A 17,732-nucleotide genomic window follows, 5' to 3' on the forward strand; every position below is an offset into this window, starting at 1 on the left:
CCTCGGCTGTACAGTTACGGTGGGCGGAATCACCGTCTCGAAGCCCATTTAAAGGCTTCCCAGGGCTCGGTATTGAACAGCTCGGCTTTGCTCGAGGGGACGCAGCCATCTTGGATACGTTTGGCTGCCCAAACAAATGTTGCACAGGGTGAGCTGCGTAAGGAGTTTTCTTCAGGCTCTGTAACGTTTACTGTCGACATTGTCAGCGAGATATGTTGTAGTCTATTTTTTTTATTTTTTTCTTCACAGTTACTGATTCTGTGTTCGCATCTCTGTACTCTTTTTTGTGCTTATATGTCCATAATGCCTTGTTTTTCAGTAGGCTAAAATAAGCCGTAAGTAGAACTTTGTTATTTCATGTAGTGTTTCATGTAGGTCTTGGTCTTTGTTTCTTATTTATATACTCATCGTACATTTATGATGCAAATTTTTGTCTAGTGCTTGTGACTTTTTTTTGCTGAGTGTGTATGTATTTTGCTCTGTATGCATTTTCTTCCGTAGGTATTTTCCTCTGTATAACGCTTACTTTTGTGCCTACTTTTCTTTGATTTTGTTTTTTTTCTTCCTTATTAACGATACTATTTTGTACCGGCCCGCCGGACATTTATAATTTGTAATTTGTATGTTTGTTTGTCACGTAGTAGGGGGCTGAGGCCCTGTCAGGAAACATTGTGCCTTTAGCCTTAGCCCCTTCTTAGGCAAACGTCTAAGCAACAAATAAAAAAAGAAAGAAAAAAGATATGCCTAGCTAAGCCACAAAGATAACTTATTTTCTCGGAATGCGAGTTCCGTGGAGTTCACGCCCAGAGAACGCGCTCTTTCTCACCGCGTAACCGAGAGAGGCGGCGTGATAGGCGCCTTAGTGGAGGCCATAAGCTGTGTTCCTTTTGGAAGCTCGAGACGAGCACCTGCGGCGGTGCAGCAGAAACTGTGATCACGATGTGATAGATGCATGCTCCTGCTGAGCCGCCTTCTTACATGCTGTTTTGTTGTGACCACGCAGGAGCTGTGGATTTATCGAAACCGCATGGTCGCACTCACACCTTTGTTTTTATAGGGTCGCACAGCTGAAGGAAATTCCTGAGATAAGCGCCTTCTGGCTGGTTGAAGAAAAATTACCTGTGAGGAACTTTGTCATTCCTGTTGTTGCCTGTCAAAAACACGTCCTTCGCCTCTATGAAGCTGCACCGCTTTTTTTTTTACACTGGCCGGGAAAGTACGACCATGGCTTACGAGATGGCACTCTCATTATCTCAGTTCTCTTGCGTACATACCACATTGTTATATTGGTGACTTTTTCCACTGGCTCCCTTTACCTATCATTGAATCCCTCTTGAAAAGAGCTTTTTTCCTTCACTGAACCATCCCAACTATGTGCTGTATTCTTTTCTTTTTTAAACATAGGTACATAACTTCTCGTTCCTTCGTGACTGTATGTCTTCCTTTAACCTTCCTAATACACTTGAATTGCACCAAAGTTTGCAGAATTCCTGTCCTTTCCTCCAGTCTGCAAAGCGTAACGTAAGACGAATTAAAAATCGACTAGTTTTTCATGTGGTTAATGAGCAGTTCTCATTTCCTAACTTTCACGCGATGCATTCATAAATTCGCTTCTGTGCTATCATCACATGGTGCGTGCGACATCACTGGTCGCAACTGTCTCCTTTTACCCGCTCCAAAATATGAAAGAAGGCTCATGGCCTGAGCATCAATGTGGACAGCTCGAGAGCCTGTATTTCAATTAGTGATGGCGAGGTGGGGTTTAAAGTAACCGTGGACACCCGTGGGGTATACCCCACCATTTAGATGATATAACACTGGAATTTTCAATTTATTTTAAGTGTTATTTCTCTGCTGATTTTTTTTTATCTGACAGCTCACAATTCCAGCGTTCTTCCCGTTTCCGAAGCTCTCTCCGCTGAACAAGGGCGCCGATCAAAAGTTGATAGTCTGCAGCAACCATGGCCGCCGTAGAGGCGCAACCCTTTGCAGCACAGCCAACAGCGGCAGCAGCTGGTGGTGGCGAACAGGAGAACGACGAGGAGGACGCAACAAAAGCGGCAGCACGGGAGACGCGCGCCGTGTGGGGTACCCAGGCGCAGCTATTTCTCGCCTGCCTTGGCCTGTCCATGGGTCTGGCCAACTTCTGGCGAATCCCAACACTGCTGTACGATAACGGAGGCAGTGAGTCCTAGCGGCGGTGCATGCCGTTATTACACAGTTGGAACTTCCTTCACTGTTTCGAATTCAATAGTAACGGCTAGAACGAATTTCAGCGCTCGTGTTGAAAATGGCTCTCTAGCCAAACGGCCGTACTGATCTGGCACGCCTCGGTGGACTTCCTCGCGTCAAACATTCGGCAAAACTACCGATTTCTCCAGCAATGAATACTTGGTACTCATACATTATCAGCATGCCTGCTCTTGGTATTTTTCTTTTCAGTTCGTAGACTGCCTGTCACATCTCATCTCTAGATTAGCATAATAAGTCGTGTCAGTGAACATGAAACAAAAAAGAAGCAATTTTATCTTGTTTTTTTCCTTAAGTGGGACTAAGAAGGATGTTGGTCGTAATAACGTCCCTTTGGGAACCCTTGAATTGTCTTCTCTTATTCAATGGTCTGCCATCTGTTCTGTGTCGGTTTGCAAAATCACTTCTACCATTAACACTTTGTGTTGACGCGTCCCAGCAATGCAGTGACGCTGTAGTGCATACGTGAGGTCAGTCAGCGTCTTCAATTGCCTTGTCTCTGCCCAGTCGCCTTTCTGGTGCCCTACGTGCTGTTCTCCCTCACCGTGGCCAAGCCGGTGCTCTTCATGGAGCTCTTCCTGGGTCAGTTCTCCAGCCAGGGGTCCGTCGGCATCTGGCGTTGTGTGCCGATAGGCAAAGGTACGCAAGTACGCGCCTCATCCGAGCCCCCCTGCATATCAGCTTGATCCTGTCGTCTAATTATGTTCTTTGCGGCTGTACGTAAGCCGCATCGGAAACTGCAGAATTCTCGCATACAGTTAAAACGTGAACTGCCAAGCGTAGAGCAGTGGCAGCTTTAAAAAGCCATTCTTAAATAGGATATTGGTTTGTTTGAACAACGAATCGGTCGTTAATCCCATAAAAAGTATAATTAATTACGTGATCGACCTAGATGCCCCACTAAGCCTTGCATAGATGCTCTAGCGGAGTATTGGTGGCCGCCACCACGTATACGATGCGTGGTATTGACAGCCCTTGCTGCAAATACTCCTTTGTGTCAAAGATCACCTTTCATGCCCAACCTGAACACGCCGTGATGAGTGGGTACTGGGTCCAGGGTAAATCAGTTGAGCTATCTTGAATAATTTCCAGTTCTAAGCATAATTCAGAAGTACTTGTAATTGGGCGTGTTGGTTCATAACTTTTCAGGAGGACACAGGGGCGCAATAAAAGACACGGACATAGAAGTTGACAGGGACGAGCGCTTTACTATCAACAGGCTTTATTCGACGTAGACCGTTAATATACCTTCGCTTTACCCAAGCGCCACTTTGCGAATCACAAGCACGTGGGTACCAGAGAACACCAAAAGAAATCCAAAGGCAGGCGATTACAGAAATCTATCTAAGAAAACCATTTGAGATCGGCGAAGTATCACAGATGAATCACTGATGCAGTTATCTCCTTTTTTTCTAATGTAATAGGCTTTCACCAGTTCCCGTTCAATCTGATCGCGGCTTCTCAACAATACTTTACTGTCCGATAAGCGGGGAAAACAGGCGACCTTAGTCTTCTTAGTGCATTCTTGGCAATGGTCCGGGAGATGGGAGCCTGTCTTCTTTAAAGAGTTCTTGTGCTCCAGGAGGCGCGCTGGTTGAGGCAACGTCCAGTTTGCCCAACGTAAACCTTCCCGCAAGTGAGCGGGAACTCCCCTTTGCAGGTTACGTGGGGCTTACGGTGTTTTACGCCACACTATTGCCGTTTTTCTTTTCTTCTTATGCGTGCACACAGACCGGACAACTTTCGCGGAGCAGGAAAAACTACTTCTACTCCGTACTTCTTGGCTACCTTCTTGATGTCGTGGGAAGTTCTGTGTACGTATGGTACCACCTCCGGTCTTGAACACTTCGTTGGGTCTTTCGCATTGCTCCGCATGCTTCCCTTCAATTTTTTGACCAAGGACTGCGTCACAGCAAGAATGAGGGAATCAGGGAAGCCTCGTCCCTGTCTACTTCTATGTCCGTGTCTTTTATTGCGCCCCTGTGTCCTCCTGAAAAGCTAAGCATAATTCTTTAACTTTGATTTTGTATTTACGGCAAATAATTAGCACCGGATCGTTCAATGGGTTTTGGACCCCTACTACTCGTCGGACAAAAGCGGATGTAGTTTCCTTCTCCGTTGGCTTCGTGCTGTTCAGTCGCTTCCCGCAGTCGACTCCTCGCACACCGACGGTGTCTTCTCGCAGGCATCGGCCTGTGCATGTGCATCGTGAGCGTGCTGATGAGCGTGTACTTCGTGTGCTTCATGGCGCACTCGATGCTGTTCGCCTGGAGCTCGCTCACCACGGAGCTTCCGTGGGCCGTGTGCAGCGACCGCTGGGGCGCCGACGCCGGATGCTACATTCCCCGACCAGGCGTGGTCAGTGCTCCGCGGCTTTCCGTTGCGTTCTTAGAGTAAGGGCAAGTGTGCACAAAAAGTGACAGATATGGAAAAGCATCATGAACGCAAGCATTGCAGTGTCTTTCCTATGGCTGCTCTTGCATATACGTGCGTGTCGTGAATTGGTCTGAAAGAAAGCAGCACTAACTATCTCAGCATTAAGCGCTGGTATGCGAAAGTTTACAACGGGGTAACGCTTGCCTGTATTCTTTAACGGGTTTCTAACGGACCCTCAGTTCGAGAGCATTAAGCGGAAAGGAACGGAATCAACGTGACTGCGTGGGAGCTCAAGGAGTCAATATAAATTGTTTTTTCGATGGCTGCTTTATGAATGCATCGGCTTTATGTTGTTTGAACCTAGCGCACATAAGTATGATAAGCTCTTTTCCTGGGCGCTGTCGACGGGCGCATTTTGTTTTAGAAAGTGTAGCAAAACAAAATACTTCAAGCTCATTTGACGAGGGTCTATAGGTGTTTGGTAAACGTAGGAAGTATACGAGAGCTTTATCAAATGGATGACACGAAGAAAGAATTTTCAAGGATTACAATTCTAGGTCCATTATCTGACTAATTAGTGGACAGTGCATGCCTCGCCGAAACTACGGGCAAATGAATACCAACGATTAATTTGGGCTTTGGTTAAAATTTGCTCTAGCCAGTAGAATTATCCAGGCCCTTGTGCTGTGCGATGTCAGTGCACGTTAAAGAACCCCATTTGGTCGAAATTTCCGAAGCCCTTCACTACGGCGTCCCTCTTAGCTTGAGTTGCTTCGGGACGTTAAACCCTCATAAACCAATCGAAAATACACTACGACACCATCATCGAGATCGCGCTGTGCACGGCGTGTTCTTGGCTTAAAAATCTTGACTCGCGCTCCGCTCACCTGAGTGCGTTCAGTTTTGTCCAGAGAGCGACTCTCACAGTATGCGGACTGCGCGAGAGCTGAGCCGTCTCCTGCCTACTCCAGTTGCCGTGCAAGGACGTCACTCGGTGGCTTGCCGAGCATTACTCGCGTGCCAACCTGACAGAGGGACGCCAGGTGGTGTACCAGGGGCGCGCCTTCTTCGTGCCGGCGCGCGTCTTTGACAACGTCACCGACAACTGCCAGCACGGGACATACACCGCCGCCGAGGTCTTCTATTTGTGAGTTGCCGCCCAATTTTATTGCGAAAGCAATACTACTTGCACTTTGCGGGGTGACCACCATCGTTCCGCGGCGGTGACCACCATTCACCTTCATTTGACCTTGAGGTGTCGAACGCTAAACAGACTTGTCTACATTGCTTATCGTTAAATGGAGGGCACCAGGGGTCACCTTCATTTGACCTTGATTGCATTAGATTGGATTGGATTGGAATGGATTGAAGTGGATTGGATTGGATTGCATTGGAATGAATTGGATTGCATTGGATTACATTGGATTGGATGGGATTGGATTGGTTTGGATTGGATTAGATTGCATTAGACTGGATTAGATTGGACTGGATTGGACTGTATTGGATTAGATTGGACTGGACTCGAGTGGATTGGATTGGAGTGGATTGGAGTGGATTGAATTGGATTAGACTAGATCATATTACATTACAGTAGATTACATTGGATTGGATTGGATTTGATTGCATTGCATTGGAGTGGATTGGTTTGCATTGGATGGGATTGGATTGGTTTGGATTGTATAACCGATGCATCACCACAAGTCTAACCACAAGCACCACCACCAGCTACACTACCATCTGAACCATGGCGTAGGTACGGATATTGCTTTCGCAATTACCGAGCTTAACCAAGCTAAGCCACAGCGATTTTTTTTTTATGCTTTGACACTTTAGTCCTTGGCCTAATGAACTGCAATAAGGGGGTAACTAGTTTTCGGCAACAACCCAAGCGCAGCCATACGGCTACAAAGGAAAGCTCTCGTTTGTATCCGTATGGCTGCGCTTAGGCGGATGCCAGTGTGTAATTACTCCCTTATTTGAAATTTACTTCACCTTGGGGGGGATTGCCCTAAACATCTGGCCAACGCCTAATGAACTGCGTACTCACTACTATAGATCTAGAAATGGAATATGTTAAGGAGCTTCTCGTCAACCAAGCTCGCGGCTCCCAACTCGTTAAGCTGGTCCAATAGACCACACTGCATCGTGAGCCACGTGACTGCTATCCAACATCTTGAAGATATTGGCTGCTATATAGCTACTTACTTACCCTGTAAAACGCCGTCGAGCATAATATTAAACACGTACACCATCCATGAACATAGACTTAGCGCTTGTAACCAATACTACTGGGCTTGAAAAAGACACCGAGGAGCACATGTCACCTTTCTAAAAAAGCTGCCAAAATTTCTTAAGCATGTTGACATGATCGAACGACCTTCACACATTTCACCCTTTTTGCAGCAGACACGTCCTGGCGTTGAGTGACGATATCACTGCGACTGGCAACTTCCGCATCGACGTCCTGGTGTGCATCGGCGTCTGCTGGGTCCTCCTCTATCCTCTGGCGTCCAAGGGCGTCCGGCTGGCTGGAAAAGCATGTGTATTTCTGTAGCATTCTTTAGATGCACCGTTTCAGAAAAGAACACTGACTCTACATGAACACGCGTGCTAAAAACAGAGGACGTAGAATGTTCTGCATCTTCCGTATGGTCAGCTGTTAAATGCTCGAAAGGTGCAGTGAGATCGCGTTGTTTTCTGAAAATAAGGTCACCATTGCGTGACAACAGCGCACAACAGCGTAGCTCTGGTAGCGGTGGAACCCTTCGGCCTTGGTGCAGATGCCCATCCCCTTGCCCTGGATGTCGTGGTCGACGTTGGTATGAACTAACGTCGTCACATAACAAAATAACGACGTATGATCATCGGCTATATGTGTCACGTGGTGCATTAGTCCCATCAACGGGTCACGTTACGCCCTGTCACCTGATCAATTCATCAAACGAACCCTACAAATCATTCTCGGTCCACCTCTCTCCCACGTCGGCTTTAAGCATACAGCGGAAGCACAAACTTATATCGTAATACGCGAAGAATCTCTTCAACTTTTCGTTGCTCTTGCTCCATTCTTCTTCGCTACAACGAGCCACCAGCAGTGACGTAAATGAGGCAAGTACGGTGCACCCTTCCCTAATGGTTCAGATGGCAAAGTTCGAGCCATTGCAGGCAGACGGTCTGTACAGCACCAGCCTCAGGAGATCTGTATCTAAAGTGGGCATGCTCAATATTTATTTATTTGTTTATTTATTTATTTATTTTACCCTCAGGGTAAAGCATTACGGAGGCTAGTGGGTAATACATAACACTGAAAATACAAACAGCACAGAACAATAGATTGCGAAAACATAAATAAGTTACAATAAGTGATGAACAGAATATATCGTTCAATAGAAGCGGTAACAGCAGTCCGAAACAATACAGGCTCAGGAATTGTGGGAACTGTAGAAATGAAGGTGGTTCCAGTCATATGACGTGCGAGAAATAAAAGAATCCGAGAATGTTTTAGTTTTGCATGTAGAAATGCCTACCTTATGTATGTGATCTGTGCGGCGTGAAATATATGAAGGGGAAGAAGTAACTCGCAGTGAATGGACTCATGATGAAATATTTTGTGAAAAAGGCACAGGCGCGCAATTTTGCGTCGTGATGCTAGTGAAGTTAGGCCTAATGTAACCTTCGTAGCCACTCATTCGTTGGAAAGGTAAAAGTCTAACTACAATCTCTGGATGTAAAGTAGACTCTTCTCACTATCTTGTATGCATATAAAATGTACACTTTTTTTTCTTATGCTGATGATCGGATACGCTATTTTGTGCACTTATTGCATGGGCCCGAACTAGCAGCTTGCTAAGGGCCCAGATGCTTTTATCACCCTCTTTTCTATAATCCTCATCCAAAGTAAATAAACTGAAAACTGAAACTGAAACAACGGAAAGCGCAAAAAATTCGCAGAATTCGCAGGAAAAATTCGCTGGACAGGGTTCCTTGGAGAGACATAAGAGAGGTCTTTGCTCTGCAGTGGGCGTAGTCAGGCTGATGATGATGATGAGATTAGCTATGTTCCATTGGTGAAATTTTAGTGTGCCGAGTTATCGGGAAGTAAGACGAACGCAACTACACGGAAGCCGTTTTCTATTGGGAACAGGCCTTGTACGTGACTTCTGGGGTGCCGTATACTCTTCTGAGTTTGCTGCTGATGCATGGAATGAACATGCGCAACGCTGACGTCGGCATCCTTCAACTGCTGTCGCCCAACTGGCAGAAGCTGCTGGATTACAAGGTATGCGTTGTCCCCGCCTCTTTGCCACAACTATTTTTAGCAGCACTTAACAGGCCTGTATTAACAAGCGGTTTGGTGAACCTCCTCCTTTTGAATAGTTAGCCACGAATGCAAAAAAAGAAAGTTTCCTGTGCAATAATAAGTAGTATTAAATCAGTGCGCACATTCATTGATGCGCAACGGACCTGTCGTTTTAGTCTCACAAAAGGATAATATTTTCTTCGCTTCAAACTTGCCGCAGGCGGCAGAGCGTAGCAGTAGTCTGAAAACATCGCAGTTGGAATTTGTCTCTAAATATTCAACACAAATGGAATAATGTTAAGGGAGGAAAAACGTATCAACCTATTCAGTTTTACCTGGACGCCCATTGCCCGCTCATTCTGCGATAACCACTTACTGGCTTGTAAAAGATAACACAAGAAAACAGTCGAGTGGTTATCTCGCAGGTGTGGTTCGAGGCAATGCAGTTGAGCCTGCTGAGTGCTGGAATCTCCACGGGGGTCGCCATCAACATGGGCAGTTACAACCAGTTCTCCGATGACAACTACTTGTGAGCACGCACTGCTAATTCATGTGGATGATATTGTGCTGATTTTTTTTGCCGGTTTTTCACGAGGAGCTGCGTGCAATGCACGTTTAATCTGTAAGCTCGATTACAGTGTCTTTGCATTGCACAAGGTCAGTCACAGGAGTGACGGAGACATTTCGCAGCCGCAATGAACCGGTCTAGCTTACGTCCTGGCGGACCTTGTTATCGATGATAGTGGAAGGACTACATTGGTGCTATTTTGCATAACGCACACTTAGGCCCTGGGTTCTATCGCCGATAGGCCTTTAACGTTCATTTATGTTCGTGGGACGTGTCACCGTCTCCTGCCAAGTCTTGCACATGAAAACGCTGCGAAAAGTGTCCTCTGAATTGCTCTGAGACTGAAACGACTTCTAAAGTAGCGGATGCTGGACTTTAAGATATAGCGTGCAATATATATACTGCAGGCGACTTCCGTACCGTGGTATATTTAACTGGTGGCCTCCTGTCCCATTCCGAAAAGCAGTATTTCGATACGAAGGGCACTTTGGCCCCGATATTTTCTACGAAGAGAAAAGCCTCATAAATGCCTTCTGACCACGCCTTCAACAAATGCACTCCTGATTTCGCGACTTCAGTGAATTTTATTTTGCGGGTTCCCATCTACACATAGGAACAGTTATGGGGACTGAAACAATGTAGCCGCCTTTAATGCATTCATGCGTCAATCGCTTGAGGACATTTTCTCCCTCTCTTGCATGGATCAATAATTTCCTTCCTAAACGACTCCCATTCGCTCTTGCTAGACTTTCTTCAAATACTATTATACGTAAAATGTGCACTGTCAGCATCTGAAATGATATTGCTGGAGAGCACAGAAATGATTGACACGAATTGGAAACACCTTTTCGGACCATACAGCCCGTTACTATAGTCGGACATAACTTATGTCTGCTGTGAAGCTCCGCCCACAATTAGGGCCTCCGAGCAGAATTCCTCCACGACAGAAAAGTATCCCGTTTTTGAAACTTCTCTTCTCACCCAAACAAGGAGCTAACTAAAAGAAAAACAATTATAAGCTCTAAAGTTTTTATTCCTGGCTTGTTTAATGAAGGCAAATATTTTTTAACTTTTTTTTGCTTACTGTGTCGCGGCTGTTAACCGGAAGGTTGTAATGACGTCGCCAAAACATTGAACGTGTGATTTCATTATCCATCCAGGGTGGTGATTGGCGTGGCTTTCGGTGAGATCTTCCTCGGCTTGGCCGGTGCAATCGCCGTCTTTTCCATACTCGGATACCAGTCCAGCCGGCTCGGCCTTTCGATGGAGGATCTTGTGCGGCCCGGTAAGTATCGTACGGTGCTTTAGAATTCTTGCAATTAAGAATATGTCACCTTGATTCTTGGGCTTCGCAGAAAAAAATGGTGGGATAATCTGACACTTAGTTTGTGCCTTGCTGTTGATTTCGAAAAGACACAGATAATTCAGCCGGCTCTCGATAACTGAATCTAGAAGGGGACTGAGAATGAGTTCGTACAACCGGGAGCTTTAAATCATGGCGGTCAATCCGGCTTCCGTTAAAGGAATACGTACCAAGTTTTTGTCGCTTCTTGGTTCTGTTTTAAAGTGTTGCTGAAGAGAATAGTAAGCATGAATCACCATGTAAAATTTGTGTCTGCCCCGTAAAGAATGTACATTATAATTCCTTCTCATGTTTCGATTTAGGTTTATACAAGGCGAGCAAAAGAAAGGTAAAAAGATTGTTGTTCCTTTGTTCACAATGTCGATCCTGGAGAATGGGGGGGGGGGGAGGGATTGATCACACCTACCTGCGTTTTTTTTTTAATGAAGACGAAAGAGGCAGATAAAATAGATTACAATTTATCCATCAACCGAGGGCGCATTCCAGCTGGCGATCTGTTTACTAATGCCTTGTGCGCAATTTTAACGGATATCGAGCAATTAGTTTGGTATTAGTGTTTTTTTTTTCGTTTAGTTTTCGTGATGTGATGGGCTATCAGGTCAAGTAAAGTAGACTTTCGTTAAAGCAGATGTTAAAGAAACTCCACAGCCTATTCGTTCTATTATATCAAAGGTGGTTCGTAAGGTTGACATGTTAACGAATGGAAACATTCGTTCTTCATTGCAAATTAATGCTCCGAAGTCATTGGCTTCATGTAGCTTAACACGAATTCCCACGTTTTACCTTTGACATTCCTTTCAGTGTCACTCGATAAACAATTTTTTCCTCGAAGCACAATATTTTCCGTGAAGGTTAGCTGTGCATTGCTCCCTTTTATAGGCTTCAATAAGCCATTTTGAGCTGTTTCGAGAAGTTTTAACGTTCTGTATACGGGAAGCAACTGTTCTTAAGTCTTGCTTTGAGTTGAATATAGTGTAAAAGCACTTTGTTGGCAAAGCTAGTTCATGCTTTAAACAAGGTCCCTTATGTGTTCTCGTGCTCTGCTGCTTCAATCAGGGCTCGGACTTTACTATCTGTCCTTCACTGGCGCCATCGGCGACGTGGAGTACGCTAACGTCTCGAGTGCGGCGCTGTTCACGGCGCTTCTCCTCTGCACACTTAATTCGAACGTGAGTAAGATGCACATCGCTCTTGACCACTGTGCTTTAAAGGTGCACTGAAGAGGAATCTGAACTTGTCTTTTTGCCGCGGGAACTCGATCTACACGTTCCCAGCATTCTTAGAAACTGCGACTTACTGCCCTGTATGCCCGATTTCTCAAATTAAATGAATTAACGTCCTGCTCCCGCCCCTTTTTTTTTAATTCTCCCTCGTACGGTGGGCGGAGTCGACCAACGCGTGGAGTGCCTTTCACCCAGTCCCGTGGCGGCTTGCCGCTCTGCCATCGGCGGAGTAATACGTAGTAGTCCGTAGTAGCAAATAGTCCGCGCGTATTTTTATTTCTGCGGGCTTATTCTGCGGCTATATTACCTGCGAATGAAACTATTTATTCGTGTATACCTAAAAAACAAAATAAAGCGAAAGCAAAGCCTCCACTTCAGACATGGCAGTTGCGCGAAACACACACACACGTCCCGTAACCTGTCTTGTGTGTGTGTGTTTCGCGCAACTGCCATGTCTGAAGTATTGAACCAACTAGCCCGACAACACGTTCTACTTAAAGCCTCCACGGAGCTGGCTGAAAGGAACTTCACCCGTGTACGAGGAAGAATTCATAAAAAAAAGGGCGGGAGCCGGACGTTAATTCGATTTAATTAGAGAAATCGGCCATACACGGCAATAAGTTGCAGTTTCTAAGAATGCTAGGAACGTGTAGATCAAGTTCCCGCGGCAAAAAGACAAGTTCAGAATCCTCTTCAGTGCACCTTTAAGGACCACCATTCTTGCCAGCGTTGCTGCGTACTGTACGCTAGTTGGAACGTACCGTCTTTGACAGAAGTAGCAAGGCAGCGGGGTTTGTTTCTCAGCCTTCCAGTAGACCCTTAACGCCACCCCTAAGACCGTGAGACCTCGAAACGTGAGGACAATGAATCTTCTTACCCTGCATAGATTTAGAGATCTTACACGGTGCTATAAGTGTCCGCTGGTCGGCTAACAAATAAACTTCACTTCTTGGTAATGTTGGCAAACACGGAAGTCAGTACACACGCAAGTTGTAACTACCGCACTCAGATAGCAACTACGTAATCTGTGCGCGGCTGTAGGAATGAGCGTTTGTTTTCGGCCGGCATTTCTTCTCATGTGCACAATAAGGCTATTAAGTTGTGTCCATAAAGGGTTTACCCTCTTATGTTCAGCCAAATGCTCTGCTACATCAGTAATAACCAGCCTTCGTGGTTGAGTGCTTAAGACATTCAGCTGCAGAACCCGAGGTCACGTGATTCGCAATCGCTGACCCCGGCTCTATCTTTGCGATGCAAGAGAAATGCAAAAACGCCCATGTGCTACGCAATGCCAGCTGACGGTAAAAAACCCAAGATAGTTGCAATTAATCCAGACCTTTCCTTAGTGGCACCGCTCCTAAGCCATGTGCAGTTTACAAGCGAAAAACTCCATTCACCCACGACACACACACGCACTGCATTGCATACCGCAGACCACGCACCACACGCTACAAACCACATGTCACACACCAAACACGACACACTACAGAATAGATACCACGCACTACACACCACATGCCACGCACCACATTCTACACAACACTCAGCACACACCAGGCACCACACGCTATGCCCCCCCCCCCCCCCCCCCCCCCCCACACACACACCAAAAACAACACATTAAGACCCGCACACGCCCATGCCATACCATACCTTTTAAATTGTTCTGAATATTCTCTGATATCTCCAAGTTGTTCCTTAATCAGCTTGTTTGTTTCAAACACTTTTTTAGCTCGTGTATACCACCTATCGGGAGAAATCAATCACTCATCAGCTTCCACCGCCTTAGATATTGTCAAGATGTCATCACCTTCCCATCAGCTGTCTCACCCCACACCAAAATTAAGCTTCTATTTTCTTCTGAAGGAGTGTCGGGGCCACACATGCCACACACTGTCACACTCTGTCTACGGCTAAGCACCTTGTCTGGTAGTTGGTCGGTCCACACTTTGTATAGAAGAAGCGCTCATTAGACTCGCTGCAGCCGATGAGTCTGAATGCTACGACTCGTGGGTCCGGTCTGGGCAGCATCCGCAACAGCTGCAGGAGCTCCTCTGCGATCTCGTCCTGGAATTACTCCACCACCCCGACTTGATGTAAACAGCGCAGAACGTAGACAGCACTCGTTGTGTGTGTGCTTCTCGTGTTCCGCCTACGTTCTGCGCTGTTAACATCAGGATGGTAAACCAACACGCCCAAACTGCTGTTGTGTCCACCACCAGAACAACTCCTAGCAAAGAACCTCAGGTGGTCGAAATTTCCGGAACCCTCCACTACGGCGTCTCTCACAGCCTTAGTCGCTTTGGGACGTTAAACCCCATAAACCAACCAAACCTAGCCAGGAGCCTCAGCCCATGTTCCTCAATATTTGTGCAGTTCGGCTCTCTAGCTTTCATGATTGTTTGTTTTCAGCTTGAGGCATGGTGGTGCTTCCATGATAGTTTTAAGCTTGGAGCATGGTGACGGCTCTTCACGACAGCTCTCATTGGGTACTTTATTAACGCACGTCCTTTTTTTTCTTCGCTTATACATGTATGAATCTTTGTACCAGGAACAGCAGCGCCTCTAAGAAGGCACCTGTAATAACATGCTCCTGGAAATGCTTTCGGATCATTAGAGGGAAATAACTAGAAGAATAAGAATGGGGTGGAGCGCATATGGCAGGTTCTCTCAGATCATGAATGGTAGCTTACCAATATCCCTGAAGAGAAAAGTGTACAACGGCTGTATCCTACCGGTACTCACCTATGGGGCAGAAACGCGGACGCTAACAAAGAGGGTTCAGCTTAAGTTAAGAACAACGCAGCGAGCTATGGAAAGGAAAATGATAGGTGTAACGTTAAGAGACCGGAAGAGGGCGGAGTGAGTGAGGGAACAAACGCGGGTTAATGACATCTTAGTTGAAATCAGGAGGAAGAAATGGGCTTTGGCAGGGCATGTAATGCGAAGGCAAGATAACCGCTGGTCCGTAAGGGTAACGGAGTGGATTCCAAGAGAAGGCAAGCGTAGCAGGGGACGGCAGAAAGTTAGGTGGGCGGATGAGATAAAGAAGTTTGCGGGGATACAGTGGCCGCAACTGGCAAATGACAGGGTTAATTGGAGAGACATGGGAGAGGTCTTTGCCCTGCAGTGGGTGCAATCAAGCTGATGATGATGATGATGAAACGCTTCAACGCGTTTCCAGGAGCAAAAGGCGGTCGAAAGTCGGCTCTCTCCTTCTTTCATCTTGTAAAGTAGCGTTAAACCGGCGATTGTTTTTACGTCACCCATAATTGAGTGACGGAACTTGCAGGCCATTTTGAAACACGCAAAGGACCTTGCATTATTCTAGTTCCCTGCATGCAATAGCACGCGCTCAGTGCGTTCTTACGCCCTTTTGGTTCGCAGTACCTTTTCCTCGAGTCCGTGCTGACACCACTGAGTGACGAATTTCCGTGGCTTCGCGGTCAGAGGCCCCGGGTGGCCTTCATCCTCTGCCTGACTGCGTTCATCGCCTCCATGCCAATGGCCACGCAGGCAAGACCGGGGGACCTTTATCTACGTCACCGGAAGGCTGTTGTTCCTCGCGGTGACGCCGCGGCTGTAATTTCAATTGGCCACGCCTCTCTATGGCTCACCATGCTGAACTGGGTGGACGCTATGGAATACGTTTCAATAAGGCTTGAAAACGTTTTTAAGGCGAAAGCCTTTAGTGGCTCATACTTTCGGCCAAACTTCTGTCACACTATAGCTGTCAGTCAACCTCATGACGTCATCTGTGGTTCATAATGCGCATGCGCTTGGCCCCTGACAACTTCGAGCCACACATGATGGAATTCAGCGAAGATACATCATCGGAATGATTCAGCCCTAATGCATCATTAGAATGATAAGAATTGGCAACAGAAGCGTAGTCTTTCATTCGCAAGCAGCGTACAATCAGCAACAGAGGCATTCAAATCGCTGCGAAAAAGCTTTCGCTTCGTGCACTTGAGATCATCAATTTTTTTTTTCACCATTCTTTCAAAATGGGACGAGTACTACTTAATGGGTATGAGAGATGTGTGCATTTTTACACAACAAGATGAGGGAAGAAATTGGTTACAGTTACAAACATGACGCATCCTCGCGTAATAACACTACAGCAAGGCCGAAAAAAAAATTCTCAAATTTCATACCCTCTAAGAATAAACTGACAACGCTTGATGTAGCCGCGAATTAAATTCCTGTCAGCGTGTGGCCATTGCAGGTACGCTTACCATTGCAGCCTTTGTGTGATACTCAGTTTTGTAATTATTCCCTGACTCGAGCTTCATGTGGGGCCTTTTTACATAAGTAATTAGGATCTCTACCTAACAGTTTGACAAACCAGGTTTTTCATGAGCTCACGCAGAATTAGTTGTCATAAAGGAACAAATGTTTGCTTGACGTGTGGGTCATCTTTCGTGGCATAAATCGATCCATGCAATTTTGCTTTCGTCTTTTTTTCACGAAATCGATGCATCAATCTGCGGCAATTATTCACTACCCGGGGGTAGTACTCCCGCATGAATCTTTTCAGTGTGTTTCGCGTTATCGATCTGTTAACATTTCTATAGCAGCGGCAGAAGATGAAAGGAAAAACTACTACAGTAAAGAAGCATCCTGCACGCAATAAGAAACTCATTCTATGATGACTTCGCTTCTTTATACACTTGTTTTATTTTTATTTATGTGCAGAACGGAATGTACGTGGCGTTCCTCCTGGACTCCTACGTGTTGGGAACGCTGGTGCCCATAGTCGCCTTCGTCGAAGTCGCATTCGTGGTGGGATTTTACGGTATGCACAAGAACTCAGTACCCACGATGAACGTATTTTACATGTTTCACTTCGTCCTCGAACTAAACAAGCTTGCAAGTATGCTAATTTCAAGAAATGCTTTGGCGCGGCAGACAAGGACAAAACGTAGAATAACACCACAGAGCGCTCTGTGGTGTTATTCTACGTTTTGTCCTTGTCTGCCGAGCCGAAGCATTTCTTGAAATATGTATGACCAACTGGCCTACAAAACAACCCTTCTCAAGTATGCTAAATTCGCATTTTAGTTAGCATCACCTCAACGAATATTTCAGGATAATAAACGTTTTGTCGACACCCAGCAGCCTTTTCGGCGTATTGGTTTTTAAAATATTTGAGTTCCCCCACATTTCATGTCCAGCTTTGTTGAGTAAAAATTTGAAAATTGTAAAATTGTGATATACCGTTGTGAAAATATTCAAGGTACTGGTCCATTATTCTAATATGTAGCAAAATCTTTCTTTTAAAGTGTTTCCATGGGTCGCAACGAACAGTTGAGACTACCACAGAAAACCAAAGGTGAACGCTTCTGGCGACAGCAAAAATGTGCATAGAAAAGAAATGCGACTGCCGTCGGGTGTTCTGCGGATATATTGATTGTTGAAGGGAAATAATACATTTTATGAAAAAACTTCGTTCATAAACGATATCCCGCTCAATAATGCTTTAGTCCGGATTAATTGGGTACGAAAAACATTGAAAATTTGAATTCAAGAATCACCCCAGCTTGTTATTATATTCAATTTTTTACGAAGTTTTATATGTTACACTCTGCGCCGTTAACATAGCCCTTCAGGCGGCTTTTCATGGAAGCGCAGCAGAGGCTTAACAGTCTT

General features: G+C 45.8%; 1 protein-coding gene across 1 annotated transcript in view; it reads left to right on the plus strand.

The window, feature by feature from the left end:
- The first annotated feature begins 1,961 nt into the window (after positions 1-1,961).
- LOC149336981 (uncharacterized) overlaps positions 1,962-17,732 on the plus strand; it is a 28,809-nt gene continuing 13,038 nt past the window's right edge. Inside the window, exons 1-11 of the mRNA XM_089554298.1 lie at positions 1,962-2,184; positions 2,758-2,889; positions 4,436-4,608; positions 5,598-5,773; positions 7,030-7,162; positions 8,771-8,905; positions 9,352-9,455; positions 10,655-10,779; positions 11,914-12,026; positions 15,468-15,596; positions 16,779-16,878. Coding sequence (XP_089410424.1) covers positions 1,962-2,184; positions 2,758-2,889; positions 4,436-4,608; positions 5,598-5,773; positions 7,030-7,162; positions 8,771-8,905; positions 9,352-9,455; positions 10,655-10,779; positions 11,914-12,026; positions 15,468-15,596; positions 16,779-16,878 — 1,543 coding nt within the window. The remainder of the gene's footprint in view (positions 2,185-2,757; positions 2,890-4,435; positions 4,609-5,597; positions 5,774-7,029; positions 7,163-8,770; positions 8,906-9,351; positions 9,456-10,654; positions 10,780-11,913; positions 12,027-15,467; positions 15,597-16,778; positions 16,879-17,732) is intronic.

This window comes from Amblyomma mixtum, chromosome 7 (assembly GCF_055824585.1).
Source record: "Amblyomma mixtum isolate Tamu chromosome 7, ASM5582458v1, whole genome shotgun sequence".
In the NCBI taxonomy this organism is placed as follows: domain Eukaryota; kingdom Metazoa; phylum Arthropoda; class Arachnida; order Ixodida; family Ixodidae; genus Amblyomma; species Amblyomma mixtum.